Here is a 13,872-nt window from a genome sequence, read left to right on the forward strand (position 1 = left end):
TATTATATTTGAAAAAAAAAAAAGGATTAATTAAAAGAAGAAATACTGTAAACACATTCAATACATATCCATAGAAAACTTCAATGCATTTATCAGACATAATTTGAGAAAAATGTGCAAATAAATTGTTCACATTTAACACAAGAGATTTGTTTTTTCTGAACTTGGCCATCAGTTGCAGATGGTTTTAAAGAAATGAATGGAGTTTTTCAACAAATGAAAGATACAAACTACCGGCTGGCACTCTTGAACGAAAACACTAAGAAATTAAGAAATTGAAGATCTGGTTAATATCAGTTGAGTTGCACAATCCAAAATAGAAAGTTTAAGGTGACTGGGGTGACATAGGATCTCGTGCCAGTTATCTCAGGTTAATGCAACTGCAGTTGCAGATTTTGCTTTTTACAAAATTAATTTCCATGTTTTTGTGAATATCAAGCATCAGAAATATTAGACTTGGCAATAAGAAATGCTTGCAAAGTTGACATGTTAATTGCACACTTCTTAAGTATGGTTTATTAGTAGGCCAAAATATATTACAAGGAAAATTTAAACTTATTTTTTATTTGTTACGGTGGAAGAAAAATGACTGTTACAGCTCTAATTTGGGATGATTGACACATGAAAATGCAATAGCAAACATGAAACTTATTTAGATTATCAGATTGCAAACATTTTCTGCACAACTTAAAAACCTTTGCTTTTAACATAGGGAAATAATTAAATATCAGCTGTAAATCATAATACCTCAGAAATAGTTGAGAAATATGCAAGAGTTTTGAGTCAAATGAATTAAACTGAGCAGACCAAGGAAAATTTAATGAAAAGTTCAGTCTTATACAAATATTTTACTTTATACCTGCCAATTTCTTTAAGTGAAAAAGAGGGGGGAAAAAAACAGATTTTGTTAAAGAACCAGAAGATATTTTATGTTACAAGATTTTTTAATGTAGTTATGCAATTAGAACATTAAATACTGAATTATTCTAATAAAATAATATTCTGAATTACATACCAACCAGTTCCAGAACCTCGTAAACAAAAAATCTCAATTTTCTGAGTCTTAACAAGAGACTCAGAAAATTGTTATCAGAAAAACCTAGGTTGTTGTACTGAATTTCAAAGAAGCAACAGAGTTACATTTTAAACAGGCTCAAAAAAAAAAAAAAAAAAAAAAATTGTTTAGAAAGCAATAACCTATCTTGAAAGAGAAATCACTTACATTTTAAAAGGTTCAAATTTCGTATTCTCGAAAAAAAAAAAAAAAAAACTCTTCACAATAAAAACTTGATAGAATTTCTTAATTTTGAAGAACAAATTATCTTTCTTAGGCATGAAAAACATTAGATAATATTAATTTCTAGGTCTTTCATGTATAATTAGTTGCGTTCCATTATCATGGAAAGCTCAATCATTTTTAACTTCCAGAGGAGCAGCTAAATCAGAAGTATTTAACAAACTAGAAAACAAATACCATTGTTAAAATTTTAATAAAATTTAAAATGCAAAAAAAAAAAAAAATTGTATGTCCTTTCATAAGTAACTGCCCATTTAGCTTTTTTGTATTTATAAATGAAATCAATAAAATTCTATACAAAACATGATACTTTTCAGTTCTGATATCAACATAATGAAAATACAGGGTGTTCAAAAGGTCCTTGACATATTAAAAACAATCATTGAAAAGCCATAAATTGTCGTATGAATACGTTGTTTTGTACAAGAATAACCACAAACTCATCAAGATTCGGAATTGCATTGATTAGGTTTTAATACGAGTGCAGTATTTTTGAAATGGCGGCAAATCAAGAGAAGCATTTATTTTTGTGTGTTACTATATGCAGGATGTTCATCTGTTTTTGCAGTGCTTTGGGGGCCAATTAATGACTTTCTTTATGTATCCCAACTGAGAAAAGCATCAAAAGAACTGAAGAATAGCATCCATACTGCAATGATGACAGCCCAGGGCGTTACCCGGACAACGCTAGATGATACCAGGACATAGCACACAAAAAATAAACACTTTTCTTGTTTTTTTGTCTTTTCAAAAAAAATACTGCTCTCATATTACAAACTGGTTAACACAATTCTGAATCTGAATGAGTTTGTGGTTATTCTTGTGCAAACCGCATATTCATACAAAAATTTATTGCTTTTTGATAAATTCTTTAAATGTGTCAAGGACTTTTTGGACACCCTGTATAATGTGTGGATCAAATATGAAGCATCCAGAATCAAAGAGATGTATGTGCCAAATTTGAAGATGACTAGTACATATTATTACAGAATCTCTCATCTGATAAGTGTCAAGCAATAGTAACAGTAGCTCCAGTATCCGTTGCTATACTGCTTCATTCAGACACTTTCTAAAGAAAGATTACCTATAATTTAATTTTTTCATGCATTCCACTAGAAACTTAAAAAAGTTCACTTTTTCAGTTGGCTTCTCAATGCCTCATATGCGAGTATATCAATACAATAAACTTACATGCTCGCCACTCATCTGGGTGTTTGAAAGGGAATGCCAAGCCATTATCAATAGCAGCTATTTTTATTTCTGCTTTCTGAAATTAAAAGAAAAAAAAAAGTGATAAAAAATCAAACAATAATAATCAAAGTAGTAAAAATTGATGTGAAAAACTATTATTTCTTTTGAACTATTCATTAAAAGTATAAAATAAAGTCTCACAAGAAGTGTTTAAGGAAACAAATTCATCTTCTTTCCGGAGAAGGCATATAAAGCATGAACGTAGATGGAGTTAAAATAATGGATGGTAAACAACTTATATAATGTACAAATAAGCTATTGATAGCAGAGGGTGTTACAGAGTTTCCAGGTCTTGTCAAGATAAAGAGTTTTAGTGTAATTTCAAGTCTTTTATTAACAGTAAAAAAAAAAACCCTTTAAATGGAATTAAACCTGGTCATCATACCTACAAAACATCATCAAAAATGGAGCATTGTTTTAACAAGGATTACTTCAATACATGAAACAAAACAACTCAATGTTGTTAGCAAACTTAGTAAATAAATTTGGCATTTTTGATTTAATTCATTTAATTTTATTTCAACTTACAGTATAACTTTGATTCAACAATAACCAATTTCACGATTTCCTCAATTTAATGTACATTTCACTGGTCTGGGTATCCGTGCGGTGAACGGAGCAAAATAGTCCTAACGTAGTCCATGTGTGTCGCAAAAGGCGATTAAAATGGATACCCAATCTAAGGTGTGAGGCACTGTGCTGATGGATGGATGGCGTCTGGGTTGTATGATGTCTAAACAGTCCCCTCGAGGAACCGGGCAAAACCTCTTTGTAATTTGCCTTGCACTCGTGCAAGGTGGTTGTGCGGGTGTTGACTTTTTACTACCGCCCAGTTCCCAGCTCCTTTGGAACTGGATTTCTCTGAGGATCACATGCCAGAAATACAATAGGCTTCTTAACAAAATTAGTATTAGGAAGGCTTTTGGTCTTCTTACTGGACTTTAACCTTAAAGCAGCTCCTTGCTATAATGGGTGTCGGTAATGAGTCAATTTGCAGACGTTACCTCTTTAAGAAGGAAACTATTACTCACACCCTGCATGATTGTGAAGTTTTTTCTGCCTATAGGTTTGAACACCTTTGTCATCATTTGCTTGAACCATGCACGATTCATGATATCCCTATTAGGAGTTTGCTGAATTCTGCTTCAGCTACTGGTCTATTTTAAGACTTCTGTTTGGGGACTAGTACAATAGACCTCTGGTCGCAGTACTTGGTTCGGTTGAGCTCCCGCTTTCATTTATTTCATTTCACTGGTCTGGGTTTGACTGCATTCAATGTCTATGCTCCTTGCTTAAACAAAAACCTTTTTCAGTCCATTGACAATCGTTAAATCGAGGTTATACTATGCAAGAAAAAATATCTTGCCATTTTACTTCAAACTAAAATACATGAAATTAAAGGTTTGCTTGGTTCTTAAATCATAATTAAAAATTGTTTATCCAAATCGTTAAGTTTAGGTTCTTCTTTAGCAACACTACATATAGCCTGATGTAGGTCAAGGCTTCCTCTGTCTGTTTTCTGCAGGCGGTATGACTTTTTGCCAGGTCTCTTCTTCTATTTATTCCCACAAGATCTTCAAATCTCTCTACACTGTCCTCACTCTTTGTCTAGTACCCTCAATCTTTGAAAAGGTTAGTTTATTAACCGAGTAAAAATCTGACCGTCAAAAAGGGGGTCCCAGCCTTCTGATTCTGTTGGATTTAATAACTCTCAAGAAGTTAGGTTGTCTTCATTTAGAGAAAACTGCATGGTTATATAAGCTTCTCCATGTATTATTTTCCTTTACTGCCCCAAAAATTGACCACAGTATCTTTCTTTCAAAAATGAACAGCTTGTTTTGTTAATTGACAATGTCTCACAACCATATAAAAAGATTGGTCTAATAAGTATTTTTAAGTTTAGGTATTTTCTATAGTATTTTTATACAAAATCATGCCTCCGGTTTAGTTGAAATTTTTTCTTTAACTTCATTATCTGTAAACTAAACAATGAGACAAAAAGTACTCATATATTCAGAAAATAATTTTGAAACTTGTAGCTTCAGTTGAGGTAGAAACAAAACTACCCAGATAAAAAAAAAGAACAAGAATCTATAACGGGCACTTTCTATAAATTATAAGAACGTTAGGAAAAAAAAACAGAAATCAGAATATTTTTGATTCCTTAAATGAACTTATTATGAACTCTAGCAGGGCAAATTTGGGGACATAAAACTGCAATATTTCAAATCAAAAATGCCCCTTTTAGACAAATGTACTTACGAGTGCATACCCATATTTTATCATTAGGCAAAATTTGGAGTTCTATTCGATAAACTGAGAACTCCCAATCCCCGAAAAATTTATGTCTGGAACACCCCTGGGTTCAGGAACACCATCAAAAACTCTCTTTCTAAAACGTTTTTTATGCATGTATACAAAGATGGCATTTAAAAGTCAGACAAAAATTTAGGCTCATGACCAGGGTTTCTAATCCCAAAAATCTGATCTTGCGAGATCTCGCATGATATTCAGCAGATCATGATATTTTGCAAAAGGCTGCAAGATTTCCAATACCGTAAAGATTATCCATGCAAACATTTTCCAACTTTTGCTGTTAATGAAAGGAATATTTTTCCAAGTATCATCTGAAATTTGAATAACCTTCTTCGAATCTGCAAGATGAGCAGGTTTTTCTCTTCTCATAAATGATGAATGGTTTACGGATAACAGATGTACCATTGAAGAACACAATAAAAATGGAGTGCATTTTTCTGAGAATAAATTGGTATTCTCAATCGAAGTTTCAGTTTTCATATGCTCAGCTGCTGAGGAAATGCTAAAAAATTATAAATGGTTTGAAAAACCTCAATAAAATTTGAAACTCAAAAAATTGGTCTTTAGAAAAAATGGAGAAAGTGTATTATAGTTTTCAAAACTTGCAGGAGTAACCTGAATGAAATGTTGGACAGCTTCTGAAAATTTAGGGAATGCAAAAAAAAAACTTTCAACACATACTAAAAATGCACAATATTTTTCTCCTAAGAGGGAAGAAATAAAAAATCTGACATTATTTATGCTTTCTAACCAGTACCAGACCTGCTGTGTCTTTGCCAACATGAAGCTAATACAGTGAAACTTTGGTAAGTCGAACTTTGATGAGCCAAAAACTTTGATAAGCTGAAGTGAATATTTATTCCCGTCTCACTGTATGGAGATCTAATGTTATTTACTTTTGTTCAGACAAATTTCGTAGAGTCGAAATATTCGATAAGTCAAATTTTATATAATGACTGCTGTCAAAGTTTCCTTGTTAACGTAACTCTATAAATTGAAATTTTTTCTTTTTTTTCCTTCTCCCCAAAAAAAGTGAACAAAAAAAATAGAAATCGGTGTCATTGCATCAAATGACGTCTAGACAAAGTGAATCAAATAAGTCTCTGAAGCCGATTGTTAGCGAATAAATTGGCAAGGTTTTTTTTTTCTTTTCCTTTCAAATTATTATTTAATTCATTTCTTTCCATAGAAAAGAAAAATCTGCTCATAGGTTAAACCAAGGCTTTGATTAAGGACAGCCCAATATATGACAAATAGGGGTGCATATATTTGGAATTGTGGAATAATTCCACTTTTAGTGGAAACAGGGAAGGGAGGGTTATGAACTATTTTTTGGAGATGTTGTGGTATTCTACGAAGCTGTTGGTTTTTTAAAAGACTGGCTTTTTTCTTTCGTTGTTAATGTTTGTTGCACCGTTTCATTGATTCCTGAACATTTAGAATTGAACTTTAAAATAGACTAGGAGAATATTTAAAACTTTAAGCTACCAAGAAAAAATTGAATTTATTTGATTGTAGTGTAGCAAAGAAGAGGAAAATTTCATTGAAGTTTGATGTGCCTCTAAGTTTTCAATGGTTTAAAAAAATCAAAAAAAAAAAAAAAAGTTTTGTTTGGCGGTGCTCCCTCTTTGATGCTTTTTATCCCTCTCTGATGCTTTAAAAGTATCCAAGAACCATTTACTGAAAGAACAAACAATGCTTAAAGCATTGCTTGATAGCAGATTTTTTTTTTTTAAATATGTTTTTTCCCTGGTAAGTAAAAATTGCTATATCCAACATAAAATTATAAATTTGTTTTCGAACCTGTTCAAACTCTTGAATTCATATTCTTCATTAATTATGTCAAGTATGTATTGTTGCCTCAGAACAACAGTAAGGCATCTAATTCCAGAAATAACAGTAAGGCTAAGTTCGGAAACACCTCCCCCGGTAGAACAGCGGTGTTTCCGAACGCTGGTGGTTACAGCGCGGTAGTTCTGGTTCAGCAGCAGATGACGCTTCCATGGATGCTGCAAACAGAGAGTAAAATTTGATACACAAATGGATTGGCCGAATCATACCACGTGATCTTGCTAACTAAGTCAAGACCGCGGTAGGAGCGATTGCAACCTAATCAACCACTAAAGAGCAACCGCAAGCATTTCCGAATGCTGGTCGGAGGAACCGCTGTGACCGCAGTGAGTTTCCGAATTTACCCTAAAATATCCTATACGGTTGCTTTGAGGAGATGATTTTTTATCTTTGATACATTATTCTATCACTATTTTGAGCACATTAAAATTCATCGAGTGTCAGTGGGGAATTGTATATTATTCTATAGTTTTGTTTTTGTATTCGATAAGACGAATTTTTGATAACACGAATTTTTTTCGCATTCCCTGCAACTTCAACTTATTGAAGTTTCACTGCATTATAAATGTTGGTGGCATCTTGAAACTTATGCTGGATAAATTAGGTGAGCCATCTGTGCTATTCAGCATGACTCTAAAAGAGGCAACAGGAACTTGAATGAAACACAGGATGACTCGAACAACAGTGCAGTACATTAAGCTGCTCAAGTTTTTGAATGTCTCTTTAAAGTGAGAGCTAAAATTAAGGAAAAAACTTTTTACTGAGACTGCAACTTGGTGTAACCTATTAGCAATCATCCCCTGCTGTAATGAATCAAATGCACCCATACAATGACTAATGTTAACGAAGCAACAAGGGTTTTCTTACTGCAAGTTACATTGAATACAGCAATACATATATCAAAGAGACAATGTTTTCGTCCCCAATGTGCAGTTCTTGAGAAAAAAACAAACATGGCCCCCATAAGAAAAGAAAAATCAATTTTAGAAGGTGATGAAATTTACGGGATCTTTTGATAATGTGGACAATTATTCAATCTCAGTAAAATCAACTGCAGTGGAGCTACAGCACATGTTTCCATCAAGCCCATAACTTGTTGTGCAAAAATCCTTTTCATCCTGTATGACAGAGGCTATGTTAAGACTCGTTAAGTTTTTTAAAGCACACTTTTGCATACCAAACGATTGATGGTGGTTTGGATTCGATTTTGTGACTCTAAGACTGGTGTATGGAGTTCGAGAAAACAACTAATTCAAATAATAAAAGCAGTCCTGCCTAATAAGTACAACTTTTTTTATTTGACATTAAAATTTAACTTTTAGAAGAATAGAGTCAATCCTGCAGGATTGTGGGATTCCATAGGATTGGCTCCTTACAATCCTGAAATCCTGCTGGATTGAAATTGGCGAGGGATTGGAAGCTCTACTTGTGACAATCAATGATCTAATTCTGAGCAATGAGTCTTAGATGTTTCACTTTAAAATTAAAATTTTCATCATGAATCAATAGCAATAAAACTGTAAAATATAAGTCTGTATGTTGCTCAAATAATCTTGACAGTGTAGGTGTGGTGTCTGCTTTCGAGGATATCGGAGTTTCCCGATCTCTGATAGAACTGCGTTCGAGACTAGAACGGGGACTCTGGGTGAACGAGACTAGAGGAGTGTAGCAGAGCGTGGATAGATTTGTAAATAGAATGTGTGTTTTTGCCTAGTGTACATAGTAAGAATAAATAGTGATGTATCCATAATGATATTGTTTGTTGAGCACCCTAACATGAACCCACAACCAAAGCATATACACTACAGCTGGCGACGAGGATGCGTAAGCAGTTTTTTCACAGCTTTTAGTGCAAGTGCGTAACGGTAAAGCAAAACCGAAAGTGTGGATTAGGGGATTTCCCGAAGTCGGCTCAAGGTAAAGCTTATTTAATTTTTATTCTAAAAGGATGGAGAAGCTTGTAGAACAACTCATCAGGCAAAATGAAGCTTTGATGGCTGCATTGCAAGAGAAATCAGACCACAAACAAGATAGAATATCAGTGTCATTTGAGAAATTCGATGAAAACACTGAAAATTTTGATTCGTTCATAGAACGGTTTGAAGCTTTTTTGGACATTCAAAATGTTCCAGAGGCAAAACGTGGGAAAGTTCTGATTTCTACCTTGAATGCGAGATTGTATAATTTGTTAAAAAATTTGCTCTCTCCGGATAATCCCTCGGATAAAAATTTTGCTGAACTTAAACAGGTTCTTAAAGATCATTTGAATCCAAAAGCTTTAATAATACCTAGTCGGCATATGTTTATTAATAGAAAACAACAGGAAGGGGAATCAATAAGTAATTACATTGCTCAATTACGCTCGTTAGCAATTCCGTGTGACTATAAGGAAAATATGTTAAACACGATGTTAAGAGATGTTTTCGTTAGCGGTCTACGAGATCGTAACATCTTAGATCGATTATTTCAGGAAGATGATATAGATTTAGAGAAAACATTAAAAATAGCCTTGTCAATGGAAAAAGCTGTTAAGGGTGCAAATGAGATTATTGGGACATCCGCAGAAATGAAAGTACTTAAAACTAGGAAAAAAGGGTTTAAAACGCAGAAACAAAACTTTGTAGCTAAAAATAATAAAAACAAAAATGAAACTTGCTCGCGTTGCCTGGGGACCGATCACAAAAAAAATAATTGTAGATTTTCGTCTAGTGAATGCCTTTTTTGCAGAAAAATCGGACACATTGCAAAGGCGTGTTTCGCGGCAAAGAAAAATCGGCAGGTTCAGCAGAAAAAAGTAGATGCAAATGTTGATCCTGAGTTACAAAATGTAGTTCCTATTTATGGATTTAGTTCTAAAAATAATGTGTTAAGTGAGGTAGAACCGAAACGACCGCCAATAATGGTTCAAGTTAAAATTGAGAACAAAACTGTTAACATGGAACTTGACACGGGAGGAACAGTTTCTGTAATGTGCATTAAGGAATTTAGAAAAATTTCTAATAAAGAGATTCAGCCCACAAATTTAGTGTTTAAAACATATAGAGGTGATAAACTAGTACCTTTAGGTTACGTCACAGTCAAAGTGGAATACCAAAGCCAAAAATCGGATTTGAATTTATACATTGTGAAGGAAAATTTGGATACAATTTTCGGCCGGGAATGGCTGTATAAAATCAATCTTGATTGGAGTGCCATTAAAACGTTAAAAACTTCTAACGAATTGAGTTTAAAAAAATTGCTGGAAGAGTATAAGGAAATTTTTGACGGCAAATTAGGTGAAATAAATAATCATGAGGTAAAGCTGAATTTAAAACCTAATACTCAACCTGTATTTTGTAGGTCAAGACCCGTACCTTTCGCGTTAAAAAATAGAGTTGAATCGGAAATCGATCGGCTTGAGAAGGAGGGTATCATTGAAAAGGTTGATACTTCAGAATGGGCAACACCAGTTGTACCCATTGTTAAAACAGATGGTTCCATTAGGCTTTGCGCCGACTACTCTGTAACACTTAACCCTAATTTGGAAGTACCACAACACCCTTTGCCAAAACTGGAAGAAATATTTACATGTCTTAATGGGGGTAAACATTTCTCGAAACTGGATTTTAGCCATGCATATTTGCAGATGAGGGTGCATCCGGAGAGCCAACATTTATTAACCCTAAATACCCATAAGGGGTTATACGTTTGCAAACGGTTGATGTATGGGCTAAATTCTGCCCCTGCCATTTGGCAACGTTATGTTGAGGGATTATTTCTTGGTATTGAGGGGATAAAAATATTCATGGACGATGCTAGAGTAACTGGTTCGGATGACCAGTCACATTTAAAAGCATTGGAAACATTCTTTAAGAAATGCAAACAACACGGTTTAAAATTGAACTTAGCTAAAAGCAAGTTTTTTCAAGATGAAATTAAATTCCTTGGCCACAAAATTGATGCCCAAGGACTGCATAAAACCGATGAAAAAATTTTGGCAATTACGAACGCCCCAACTCCAAAAAACGTCCAAGACGTTAAGAGTTTTTTGGGCTTGGTTAATTTTTATGGTAAATTTTGTCCAAATTTGGCAACATTGGCTTATCCCTTAAACAACTTGACAAAAAAGGAGGTCAAATGGAATTGGTCGAAAAATTGCCAAAATGCTTTTGATAAAATTAAACAGGTAATATGTTCAAATAGAATATTAATGCATTATGATCCCACCTTACCGTTAACTCTGGCTACGGATGCCTCTCCTGTGGGTCTTGGAGCGGTGCTCTCCCATGTTTTGTCCGATGGAACTGAAAGGCCAATAGCGTTCGCATCGAGGACACTTACTGCCACGGAGCAGAAATATGCCCAGATTGACAAGGAAGCTCTCTCAATAGTTTGGGCAGTCAAAAAGTTTTATCTTTATCTAAAAGGAAGACGGTTCACCTTGGTGACAGACCATAAGCCCTTGGTGGCAATATTCAATTCAAAAAGTGGACTTCCTATCCTCACAGCTACTCGACTGTTGCATTATGCGCTGATATTACAGGCATATCAGTTCGATATAAAGTATAGAAACACGAAAGAACACGGTAATGCCGACTGTCTTTCGCGTCTACCTCTTAAGTCCGAAGATTTGAAAATTAAAGATGATGTAGACATCTTCCAACTCACTCAAATAGAAATGTTACCAATCACCGCAAAAGAGATAGCTAAAGAAACGCGTGCGGATGAAGAATTAAGTACTCTTCTTTCGAAATTAAAATTGGGTGAAAGTCTAGAAGGTAGGGAAGCCGAATATACCTTACAAGATGACTGTATTCTAAATGGACAGAGGGTAGTTATTCCAAAGAAGTTCAGATCTAAGATTCTCGATGAGTTACATCAAGGCCATTTAGGAATCGTTAAAATGAAGGCCATCGCTAGATCCTATGTCTTTTGGAAGGGAATTGATGACGATATTGAAAACGTCACAAAAAACTGTCCCGATTGTATTAAATTTAAATCAGACCCAGTAAAGGCAAAGGTTCATCATTGGGAATATCCGAGTGCTCCATGGGAGCGCATTCATGTTGATTTTGCTGGCCCTATTTTTGAACGAATGTTCTTTATAATAGTAGACGCACATTCGAAATGGCTAGAGGTCTTTCCCTTGAAGTCAGCAAACTCTTTCAAAACAATTGAATGCCTTAGAGACTGTTTTTCCAGATACGGCCTGCCTGTCGCTATGGTGAGTGACAATGGTCCTCAATTCACATCTAGCGAATTTGAAATATTTGCGAGGAGCAATGGAATTAAGCACAGGACGTGCGCGCCATTTAAGCCTTCAAGTAACGGGCAAGCTGAGCGGTACGTTTATACTGTTAAACAAGCTCTAAGAGCCATGCAGAGTCATCCTGGAAACATTAATCAAAAACTCAGCACATTCCTAATGAATTATAGGAAAGCACCTAATTTGACAACCTTGCAAAGTCCAGCCATGCTTTTCCTAAAGAGAGAAATTAGAACTAGGATTGATCTAGTTCGTCCCAATCTGAAGCAAAGAGTTGAAGATCGTATCCGAAAGGATTCATATCATTTCAAGGACAGAAGTTTTGAGATAGGGGACAGAGTCGCTATTCGTGATTACCGATCGGCAAATCGCCGATGGAAAATTGGCACAGTGATCAACAAGGACGGTGTGCTGCATTACACTATCGATGTGCAAGGAACATTGATACGCCGTCATATTGACCAAATGAGAGCAGTAGGGAGTGAGGTACAGTCTTCTCCAGTGATTTATGAACCGTATGTAGCAGCTACTTCGAAGGATGTGAATCCAGAACCGCGGTCTGTGGTCAATGACCTTGGTAAAGAAACTGAAGTTTCGCCGACTACACCTGCTAGACCTGGAACGTTGGTGGTGTCCAGAAACACAATCCCAACACCACCGGTGAATCAGAACTTGGACTCACACCAACCTGAACTGAGGAGATCTACACGAATCCGCAAGACTCCCCAGAGATTAGATCTCTAAATAAGTGGGGAGGGATGTGGTGTCTGCTTTCGAGGATATCGGAGTTTCCCGATCTCTGATAGAACTGCGTTCGAGACTAGAACGGGGACTCTGGGTGAACGAGACTAGAGGAGTGTAGCAGAGCGTGGATAGATTTGTAAATAGAATGTGTGTTTTTGCCTAGTGTACATAGTAAGAATAAATAGTGATGTATCCATAATGATATTGTTTGTTGAGCACCCTAACATGATCCCACAACCAAAGCATATACACTACAGTAGGGGTTAAGACTAATTTGCCTCCTGGTCACTCACCTGACATGCTTACGACAATCATTCAAATGCAGTTAAACAGCTATGATATTTCTGCCTTTTTAGTACCTATCCTTAACCCGTTTGTATCCAATTCAAAAACATAATTAATTATTCTTCTGAAAAAAAGTTCTATAACTTTTCAAAATTTTTTATTATGTTTTTTATTATTTTTTATTATTTTTACAGAAAGAAATTTAGTTGGAAAAGAATCTTCTGTCTGAATTGCTCTAAGTGTGGGAGTAATCAGAAATTCATATTAATATAAACTCCAGGTTACTCAATATTAAATCACAACCATCTCTAGGATTTGATGAAGTAATGTGACATTTAAGCAACATTTTAATGAAATTTAATTGCTGTTGAAGACTAAAGTAAACTAGAATGAAATGACTGTATAACATACAAAGTTATACAAATATTAATATACTGTCCTGGAATTACACAGCTGCAGCTTTAGAAGAAATACACTAAATATGTGAACAATACTGGTATTCTCCACTCCGGTCAAAATTCGGACGAAGGCTTAAACCTCGAAGCTGAAAAACTACTCTATTCTCCATCCCGGTTTGGCGTTAAACTCGGTCACGGAACCTTGACGGAACGCCCACTTCCAGAGCTCGGCTTGTGATCGGAACTTCGACGGTTTAAAACTAGATTTCCTTCCCATCATTCCTTTGTGAGCAAACAAAATGGACGACTGCCGTTTGGATTATTTTGAGCGATTTGCAAATGCTAGAAACTATTGATAAAACATTCTTGATAGAAACAAAGATTAATTATAAAATGTAATCAGAATCAACATTCGTTATAGCCATTATCAAAATGTACGGCTGAAAACATTAATGCAATGCTCAACAGAATGGTGCGAAAAAAAT

General features: G+C 35.0%; 1 protein-coding gene across 1 annotated transcript in view; it reads right to left on the reverse strand.

The window, feature by feature from the left end:
- Positions 1-13,872, reverse strand: part of LOC129218351 (phosphatidylinositol 4-kinase type 2-beta-like) — a 47,610-nt gene that overhangs the window by 12,494 nt on the left and 21,244 nt on the right. The window contains exon 6 of the mRNA XM_054852595.1: positions 2,489-2,560. Coding sequence (XP_054708570.1) covers positions 2,489-2,560 — 72 coding nt within the window. The remainder of the gene's footprint in view (positions 1-2,488; positions 2,561-13,872) is intronic.

Source organism: Uloborus diversus, chromosome 3, assembly GCF_026930045.1.
Source record: "Uloborus diversus isolate 005 chromosome 3, Udiv.v.3.1, whole genome shotgun sequence".
NCBI classification, from domain to species: domain Eukaryota; kingdom Metazoa; phylum Arthropoda; class Arachnida; order Araneae; family Uloboridae; genus Uloborus; species Uloborus diversus.